Consider the following 10,708-nt stretch of genomic DNA (forward strand, 5'->3'; position numbering starts at 1 on the left):
TTTTTTTTTTTTTTTTTATGGCTGCAACACACCCCAAAAAAGTTGGGACAGAGGCATGTTTAACATCTAATCTGAGATGAGCTATGGCCCAGAGAATCCCACAACATCACTGTATAGAATTGATGTATAGGTTTCTCTTAGAGAAACAGAGATTTAGGTTGCATTTATTGATGCAGCGGCAGACTGTGTTAAGTGACAGCATTTTCCGAAGTACTCCTGAGCCCATGTGGCTATATTTAACACTGCAGCATGACGGTTTCCTATGTAATGCCATCTGAGTACTCAAAGGTCATGCACATTCAACTGAGGTTTCCTGCCTTGCCCTACACAGACTGAGATTTCTCTGGATTCCCTGAATCTTTTCACATATTTATGTTTGGTAGTTGGCGAAGGACCTAAATTCTTTGCGATTTTGCACTGAGAAATGTGATTCTTGATTTGTTTGACACTTCTCTCATGAAATTTGGCACAAGGTGATAAGCAATGATCCAGCTATGCTTTCAAAGATTGAGATGCTCCTTTTATACCCAAACATGATACCCTCACCAATTACCAGTTCACCTGCTTACTGTGAACTGTTTAAAAACAGTTTAATTTGGATATTCTATAACCTTTTCACTTTTATTTTTTTGGAGTGTGTTACAGCCAGCAAAATCAAAATTTGTTTATATTTACAAAATACATTTAAGTTGATCAATGAACTTTGGGAAACTTTGGAAATCTTTTTTTTTTTTTTTACTTTTGTCAATTAAATAAAAGTTAAAGAGAATTAACAAATCACAGATTCTTGATTTTATTGCATTTAAAAAAAATGTCCCAAATTTTCTGGAATTGGGGTTGTAATCATTTTTTTATATATATAAAAATAATATTGGAAGGCTTGGTCATACGCATAATGCACTTGTCATACGGACTACTTTCATATGGATATTTATAGTTCTATCATGCTTTATTAGTATTTTTGTTCTTTTAGCAGCTTCACAGTCATTAGGAACTTCAAGGTTTATAAAAGTAGTGTTTTATTGAAAAGAGCTGCATAATCATTTTTCTTTGGGTACTGGTTTGGAAAGACAGTACATAATGACTGAATCATTTGTGTTTTTAATTAATAATCATTGGGTTCAGTTGAGATGGTCTGACCTGTGCAGGTGTACCAGGTCTGAATGAGACCCCATATGATGGTGCTACACTTGTCACACATCTGTTTGACACTCTTGCTCTTTTCCTTTGAGAAGCGATGCTCCAATAGAACCTGCAGGTTGGGCTCATCTTCCTCTGGGTCCTGTTTATATCCAACACAACAGTAAAACACAAAATTCCACAATTTATTTATACAATTTACTGCTAGCCAAATATTTGGACACTTACTGAATTTTTGTTTATCATCAACTCAAAAATGTTTTGATCTAAATCAGGAACCCTTGGTGGATACAGAAACAGAACAGGTACCCTGATACATATTCTATACAACAACAGAGTGTTTCAGAGTAACACTATAACGTGTATAGTACCATAATAATGTATTTGCATACTTTTTATGATGCTTACATTGTAAATCTATAAGGTATCTGTAATGTGTGCATCACATTTTAATTAACATATGCATTTTAATGGGGAAGGACAATGAAAGATTTAACTCAGCTTTAGCTTTGACTGAAGTAAACTTATTGTATTTGTAAAAATATTATATTTTTGTTTAAAGGGATGGTTCACCCAAAAATGAAAATTCTGTCATTAATTACTCACCCTCATGTCGTTCCAAACCCGTAAGACCTTCGTTCATCTTCAGAACACAAATTAAGGTATATTTGACAGCAACGGAACTACCACATTCAAGGCTCAGAAATGTAGTAAGGACATTGTTAAAATAGTCCATGTGACATCAGTGGTTCAACCTTAATTTTAGGAAGCTACAAGAATACTTTTTGTGCACAAAGAAAACAAAAATAACGACTTTATTCAACAATTTCTTCTCTTCCGTGTCAGACTTCAACGAGCGTTCACGACAGTACCGAGACGCATGCGTGTGCATTCCTCTGCTTGCAAACAAGGTGCAGAACATCCGGGTTCTACGTCAGAACGCCGGCTTCTGTATCAGCAGCACCACATGCATGCATCGTGGTACACTCGTGAATGCACATTGGAGACTGGCACGGAAGAGAAGAAATTGTAGAATAAAGTCATTATCGTTGTTTTCTTTGAGCACAAAAAGTATTCTCATAACTTCATAAAATTACAGTTGAACCACTGATGTGACATTGACTATTTTAACGATGTCCTTACTATGTTTCTGGGCCTTGAAAGTGGTAGTTCCATTGCTGTCTATGCAGGATCAGAAAGCTCTCTGATTTCATCAAAAATATCTTAATTTGTGTTCAGAAGATGAACGAAGGTCTTACAGGTTTGGAACGACATGAGGGTGAGTAATTAATGACAGAATTTTCATTTTTAGGTGAACTATCCTTTAAGGCCTATTTTCACTTTGTTCATTGTTTATTATTAAAACCAATAATTGTCTGCAAATTTTGACTGGTAGTGCAAACCTTTAATTCCTGTAGTTTGAGCCGAAGGTGGATCAGTTTGATAACCGTGTCCTTCTGTTTCCCTGAATGTTCTGGCAGCTCCAGGATCAGTCTCTTGCACTCCGCTATGGCCTGTTTCAGCTGCTCTACATCAGATGCCACAACCGAACCCTGTGCAAACATCCACACACTTTAGTGCTTCAAATAATAGGATGAGCAACTCATGCTGAAGCATGTACTTTCATGAGAGGTTTCAATGCATGAAGGGATAAGTTCACCCAAAAATGTCAGTTCTGTCAGCTAATGCTGTTCCAAACCTGTATGACTTTCTTCTGTGGCACACACACAAAAAAAAGATACTTTGAATAATGTTTCACTTGTTTTGTCTATACAAAGAAAGTTTCAAAAAAGACAAAGATAAAATATAAATGCAGGGCTAAATGCTAAATATTTTTTCTATAATTTATCTGTCTCAGATTGGTTTTTGACACAATACCTTTTTTAATAAATAAAGCTATGACAACAAAATCTCGATTCAAATTGCTGTACCAGAGAAAAAAACTATTAAGTTCAATATTAAGTTCACTGAATAAGAAGTTCAAAAATTATTAAAAAGACAAGGAAACAGTAATAAAATAAGAATTAATAAACAAATTATAGGCAAAATACAATAGAACAAAGATACAAATGAAATTTAAGTTACGTTTAAGCAGTGGCGGTTCTAGACCACAGTAACTGGGGGAGCGGGGGAGGCCTCATCATGCTTGTCATGTGACACACAGCAGCCACAATAGCACTGTATGACTGATATAGGCTTATGTTTCATTTATTTTTTCCTTTTTATTCTAAATATTCCCAAACATGTTAACTATATCATGAAATATCTTGATTCTCAATTATGTGTAAGTAAATGCATTTTGCACCTTTATAAATTATGTTAGTTGATCTAACTAATTAGGCTAATGGGCGATGGGCAAAGTAGCCTAATAGTGTAATCTATTAACTATGCATAAAAACCCGTCTTTTTACTTAAGTACCAGATATGGGTGTCATGCCATAAAATATTTTTAATATGACTAACTTTGTATTTAATGTGAATTTAATAAAAACATTGTAAGTTACTAATTATAACACTTTCATGGTACAGAAAGAGCGGAAAGAACATTTACATTATCAAAAAACATTATCACTGACTTCAGTCTAGCCAGAGTTCAATCACTCTCAAAAACTCCCATTAAAATCACTGAAGCTTCTTCTTCTTTTCTAGGTTTTATGGCGAGTTGCAATCTTTGAGCATATCGCCACCTACTGTGCTGTTATGCAATCAGGATTTTCTATTATTATATTAGTTGACATTGTTATGTCTCAACTCTGAAGCCATCAGAGTCCAGGTATCGGTTGGCGCTGCGTGTTCAGCTCCTCTGCCCTCCACACTGAAGCTCCAAACCGAGACAGAACATCTTTTATATTATATTCTTTTATCTAGGCCTGTGCTATATAAAAGATTAAATAGAATCCTATATCCAGTTCTATCACTATTAAATTCATATCCCAATAAATATCCCACGCCCTTATTCTTCTTACCTTTATCCTTTAGATATGCTATTAGTTCCTTCCTATCCTCACTATACTTTATACATTCATATATTGCATGCTCAATTGCTTCTTTCTCACCACAAAATTCACATAGGCCGTTAACATGTACACCAATTAAAAACAATGAACCATTCAGCCCTGAATGACCCAGTCTTAATCTAGCTATTATCCCCTCTTCCTTCCTATTCCTTCCTCTTACAATCATTTTAGTATCTACCTGCTTTTTGATTTTATATAAATGTCTTCCCTTATAATCTAAATTCCACACTCCTTGCCATTCTCTTGTAACATTCCTCTTAGTAATACTTTTAATTTCCCCTTTACTTAATGGAACATTAATATCAATTTCCTTTTTTTAAAGCATTTTTAGCCAATTCATAACTTATTTCATTCCCAACTACCCCTATATGGGCTAAAATTCCTTTCCTTTGAATTCGCCATATTAACATTAAAATTTAATTCATTAAATCTTCTCTGGATGACTGGTGGCTGGATAATGATGTTAAGACAGAAGGAGAGTCTGAGCAAATCACAGCTCTGTCTGGTGTCACTTCCTCTACCCACATAAGTCCCACTATAATAAGCGACCATTTCAAGAGAATATATTGATAATTCAGATGACAATCTTTTACTTATGAATATATCCAAGTCAGCTACATATATTCCTACTCCTGTCATCCCCTTATCTGGGTCTTTGGACCCATCAGTGTATATTTGTGTACTTCCATAAAATCTTCCAGATATACAGTAGTCAACATTTGAAGTGGATCACAACCTTTTATCAAAGTTGTCCTAAAACCTAAAACCAAAATGCGTTCTTGTATTAGGACAATTTTAATTAACCTTTTTTTGATCCACTTCAAATGTTGACTGCTGTATGCCTATATACATTATGTTTGAGTATTCCCATTTCCTCCCATTCCTTTCTCTTGTCCAAAATCTCCAGATCAATTTTTACTTCAGGTATTATCCATATGGGCACTTCACTCCATACTGGAGAAATACTACATACTATATCAGATATCTAGTGTTTTTTTGCTATCTGGTTAATATACCACCCAAATACTCTTCCGTTTTTTACTCACATACTCCCAGCAGTCTTTTGGAACATCTTTAGCAATAGTGTCTCCAGCATATCTTTTAATAGATGTCCAATATGCCAATGACAATTTCACTCTGCGCAAATTCAGTGGCAATTCATTCGATTCAACGATTAAAGCATTTACCGGTGTTGATTTGACTGCTCCTAAACACATTCTAAGTGCTCTGTATTGTATTCTATCTAGCTTCTTTAGCAATGTCTCTGACGCCGCACCATATATCATGCAGCCATAATCAAATACAGATCTAATCAAAGCTTGATACACTGTCATCATTGAGGATCTTTCTGCTCCCCATTCTTTACCAGCTATTGCCCTCATAACATTTAAAGTTTTCCTACACTTTTTCTCCACTCCTTCTATATGTTTTTTTTTTCAAGTGTATCTGCTATCCAGCCAGATACCTAAATATTTGAATACTTTCACTTGTTCTAGCGTTTTGCCATATATTGGTAATACAATATCATTTGGAATTTATTTTCTTCTACTGAACATCATATAACATGACTCACTACTTGATATTTTAAATCTCCAATCTATATTCCATCTTTCAACCTTTTTAATAGCAGATTGAATGCTTGAAAGAACTTGGGTCATGTTTTGTACTCTCTTCCATATAGCTCCGTCATCAGCATAAAGTTCACAACCTATTCCAGGTCCTAAATTATCAAAAATATAATTTATCATAACATTAAAAAGTATTGGACTGATAGCACTTCCTTGTGGAATGCCATTCGCTGCATTAAATAAAGATGACTGGCATGAGCCCACTTGAAATGTTCGATTGAAAAAAATTAGTTTTAACCAGTTATATAATTTACCTTCTATACCCATTTTTGAAGCTTTATATAGCAATCCTTCTCTCCATACTGTATCATATGCCTTTTCTATATCAAAGTATACTACTATCATAATCTCTTTCATATTAATTGCCTTTTCTATATCATTACTGACTTTACTTAACGCATCTATCGTTGATCTTTTACTTCTAAAGCCACACTGATATTTGCTATATTTACTCCTTTTCTCTAAATCATAATTTACCCTTTGAACTATTAATTTCTCCATTAATTTGCATAAATTTGATGTCAATGCTATTGGTCGATAACCTTCAGGATTTGTTGGATCTTTCGCTGGCTTTAAGATTGGAATTATAATTGCTTGTTTCCAAGTTTTTGGAATTATTGGAATTATTCATATTTTATTGTATAATTGGAGTATCAATAAAATAACATTATCTGTAAGATGTTTAAACAGTTTAAACATTACCCGGTCACATCCTGGGGCAGTATTTGCACATTTCTGCAGTGCTATTTTTAGTTCTGAAACGGTAAAATCCATATCCATGCTACTGTTTCCGTTTCTTCTCTCTTGCATAATATTTGAATTGGTTTCCAAAAAAAACCTTTCTTCTTTCTTCGTATTCTTCACCCAATTCTAAACTATGTAATCTTTCTAAAACCTTTCCAAGCATATTTGCTTTTTCTATATCTGATATAGCAATTATATCATTCTCAATCAACACTGGAATTTGCTTTCTCTTTTTCCCTCTTCCACCCATATTCTGAAGCATTTTCCATACTTGATCTATAGTGGTGTCTTTTCCTATAGAAGAGCAAAATTTCCTCCAACCTTCCCTCTTAGCAGTTTTAATAATTCTTCTCGTATTGGCTCTTGCTCTCTTGTATTTCAACATATAATCCATATTCATATTTTTCCTAAGTTGCTTAAATGTCTTATTTCTTTCTTTTACTGCTTTGCTGCATTCTTCTGTCCACCATGGAATCTTCCTCATTTTCTCACCCACAGTTCTTTGAGGTATATATAGGGTTGCAGATTCTAATATTAAGTCTGTAAGCGATTTGCAAAATATTTCAACTGTATCCTCCTTCACCTTATCTTTATTTTCTTCACAGTATTTCCCAAATGCTATCCAGTCTGCCTTCTCATACATCCATTTATTTTGAAGATAATGTCCCGTATTATGATTTCTAACATTTAATTTACAAATTATTGGAAAGTGATCACTTCCAATTGTGTTGTCGCTGATTACTTTCCATCCACAAATCTCAGCCATTTCATTTGATATTAATGTAAGATCTAAACATGATACCGTATTATCTATTACATTATATCTAGTACCTTCTCCAGAGTTTAAGCAAACTAAAGATCTCTCCTCCATAAATTGTTCTATTATTTCCCCATTAGAATCTATTTTTTTACTACCCCATAACCAGTTGTGAGCATTAAAATCCCCACACCATAACTCTTTCTTACCTCTTTCAACCGTTTCAAGTGAGTTTAATGACATGTTTTTACATGGATTATAAAAGTTACATACTACAAGTGAGTTCTCATGATAAAAAAAAAAATCTCAACCAAAACACACTCCAACTCCTTCACCTCTGCAAGAACTCTATATGTCATTCCGTTTTAACCAGTTATATAATTAATTTACCTTACCCATTTTTGAAGCTTTATATAGCAGTCCTTCTCGCCATACTGTATCATATGCCTTTTCTATATCAAAGTATACTACTATCATGATCTCTTTCATATTAATTGCCTTTTCTATTTCATTACTGACTTTACTTAGTAAAGTATCAACTCTATCGTTGATCTTCCACTTCTAAAACCACACTGATATTTGCTATATTTACTCCTTTTCTCTAAGTCATAATTTACCCTTTGAACTATTATTTTCTCCATTAATTTGCATGAATTAGATGTCAATGCTATTGGTCGATAACCTTCAGGATTTCGTACGCACATCTGCACTTTGTTGTTTCTGATGAGAAAATTCGCCAGAGAGCAGAAACCAGTCAGCGAGCGCGCGCACTCAACAACTGAGCGCCTCTGATTGGTCATTGCATTCATAAGCGCAACAGAATTGTGTGTGATTGGTTTTAATGCACAGCGCTGTAAAAAAAACGCGTCTGTCTCTTCTGGCTCTGCGCCAGTCAGCGAACGCAGATTTGAATAGGGGTTATTCGCAACAGACTTCCACATTCTGTTAACCAGGTCTCGTTGCTTCCAGTTCAAACATTTATTATGAAGTAGTTTTACTCAAGATGCCTTCAAATTAGATACCAATGATAATCATAACCAATGTCCATCACATATGTGGACTGATATCTAAAAGTTTTTTTTTTTAAATTCTTTTCACTAACATTTAGATATAAAAATGTAATAAAACGTCAACAATAAAAATAGCTAGCTAATTTAACTGATTATTAATTTAACGTTCTCTGACAAGCGGAAGCGGTGAGACCTGTTTTCCGGGTTTGGTCAGGTAACATTCGACCAAAGCCACTAGAAGGCAAGCCTGCAACCTTTAGCCAAAAAAGCAAAACTGCTAATGCTAACGCTTCCGGTTTGCCAGTACATGGGAAAGGAGACCAGAGGCCCTTTTTTTTTAATGATGTCAAGGGAGGAGAGGCTTCACTACGCTGAATAAAAAGCTTTTTAGAGGAAACAGCTTATCATTTAATGAATCGACAGCCTATCAGCTAATCTCCAACATGTTTTACACTAAGCAATACTTTTGGATTGAAATATTTTTAGAGTTTACACCGAAACAAATGCTGTTTTATAAGAGAAGTCACTGACTTTTTGCGACAGGTGGGATACAGCTTACGGCATTTCTCATTCATTCCTATGGTATCCGTAAACGGCGATTGAGTGTCACACAACTCGGACTGAAATTCGAGTGCAATCTCAGATCACAAGACGTTCATACAATCTTTTTGTCAACTTGTTTTCTTTCATTTAGGACTGGTTTTGTATTTATATTTGCTTCTGATTAATCGTAGGCCTCATTTATCTGAGAGTAGGCACCTCATTTTTTGAGTGAAAAAAAGCATTATTTATAAATAATTTTCACAATATTAAATATAAACTGATGAAAATTTGCACTGTTTATCACACTAGTGTACTTTAATGTTTAATCAGGGAGTTTGCTTTTAAATGCTTTTACTTGTAATACTCCCAATAGTTTGTATAAATGTGTGTGTGTGTGTGTGTGTGTGTGTGTGTGTGCGTGTGTGTTAGCGTGAGTATGCATGCATCCAAACATGAACAGGTCCAAAGCCTTTATGTTTATGTCACATACATATGTGAACGTGAACATGATCAACATGCTCCTGAACACGAATAGTTTCTATTACTTTCATTCTTTCCCATTCACTTTGAATGGCTGGACATTTTTGACCGGGAACACCACAAGTGTGACTTTGTGCCATTTTGAATAAAATAAAAGCCTTTCAAAACGAACTCCCTGATTAAACATTAAAGTACACTAATGCGATAAACAGTGTCAATTTTCATCAGTTTTTATTTAATATTGTGAAAATTATTCATAAATAATGCTTTTTTCACTCAAAAAATGAGGTGCCTACTCTCAGATAAATGAGGCCTACGATTAATCAGAAGCAAATATAAATACAAAACCAGTCCTAAATGAAAGAAAAGAAGTTGACAAAAAGATTGAATCCAATATTTGGTGATAATATAGCATAATGAGTGATTTATAAGCAATTATTTGAGGGAGTGGTGCTTACCACAGGTTGAGAGAAATGGTCTTCAGCCAAGCCCAGATCCACTGCTCGTTCTGAACTTTGAGTTTTGGATTCTGAGGAAAAGATCTCCGACCTCACCTCTGTGGACACATGATATTGATTCAGATCACACACTGATCTTTCCTTGAGCAAGAACTCTTGTTTCTCAGTGGACATTACATCTCTACTAGCTACTAAGTCTATGTGACATGGTATGCCTTCATGTAATCAATAACATAAGGAATGTACAAACAGTGGTTAAGTGTGTTTGAGTTGTACAACTTAACAATAATTAACTAACTCTAAAAAGTCTAGTTAATTGTAACATGTTTAATTGATTTTCATGCTAAATACACACATATTTTGTAATGAGGATCAGGCAGCAAAATTCACAAAGAAAAAATATTACACAAGCCAAAAAGTGGCAACAAGAATGTGGTGCAGTCTGTTAAAGAGTGATATAAGAGAGTGTAGAGAAAAGTGATATTTATTTGACATAGAGTCTAGATTTGTAGGTCATTACTTAATATGCACTATGCACTAATACCATAGTAACCCAAAGTACTGTACTTTATATGTATAAAAGAGACCTTACTCAATGAAGAATTTTTACCTTTATCAGGAACTGTAGCATAAGTATGTGAACTGCATGCAGTGTGTAATGTTTTATTCCTCCAAATGAATATTACAGGCTGAAAACTGAAAAACCACTCAAATGTCAACTGGTTCCACAAGATTGAAATCATCCTAATAAAGTGTGGTCTGCTAGAAGCTGGCATCTGCCTCAAAACATTAAGTCAGCAATAAATTAACAAAGTAAACACAACAAGCTAACAAAAAAACTAACTAAAAAAGCTAATTACACCAGGAGGCGATGGTTCTATTATATATATATATATATATATATATATATATATATACATATAAGATTCTG

General features: G+C 34.3%; 1 protein-coding gene across 1 annotated transcript in view; it reads right to left on the reverse strand.

Annotated features, from left to right (window-relative positions):
* LOC107755590 (differentially expressed in FDCP 8 homolog) overlaps window positions 1-10,708 on the reverse strand; it is a 97,698-nt gene that overhangs the window by 78,966 nt on the left and 8,024 nt on the right. Inside the window, exons 3-5 of the mRNA XM_016572481.1 lie at window positions 9,778-9,875; window positions 2,544-2,693; window positions 1,141-1,282 (exon numbers count right to left, since the gene is read on the reverse strand). Coding sequence (XP_016427967.1) covers window positions 1,141-1,282; window positions 2,544-2,693; window positions 9,778-9,875 — 390 coding nt within the window. The remainder of the gene's footprint in view (window positions 1-1,140; window positions 1,283-2,543; window positions 2,694-9,777; window positions 9,876-10,708) is intronic.

The sequence above is a fragment of the Sinocyclocheilus rhinocerous genome, unplaced genomic scaffold, assembly GCF_001515625.1.
Source record: "Sinocyclocheilus rhinocerous isolate Xijiao unplaced genomic scaffold, SAMN03320098_v1.1 scaffold1133, whole genome shotgun sequence".
NCBI lineage: Eukaryota > Metazoa > Chordata > Actinopteri > Cypriniformes > Cyprinidae > Sinocyclocheilus > Sinocyclocheilus rhinocerous.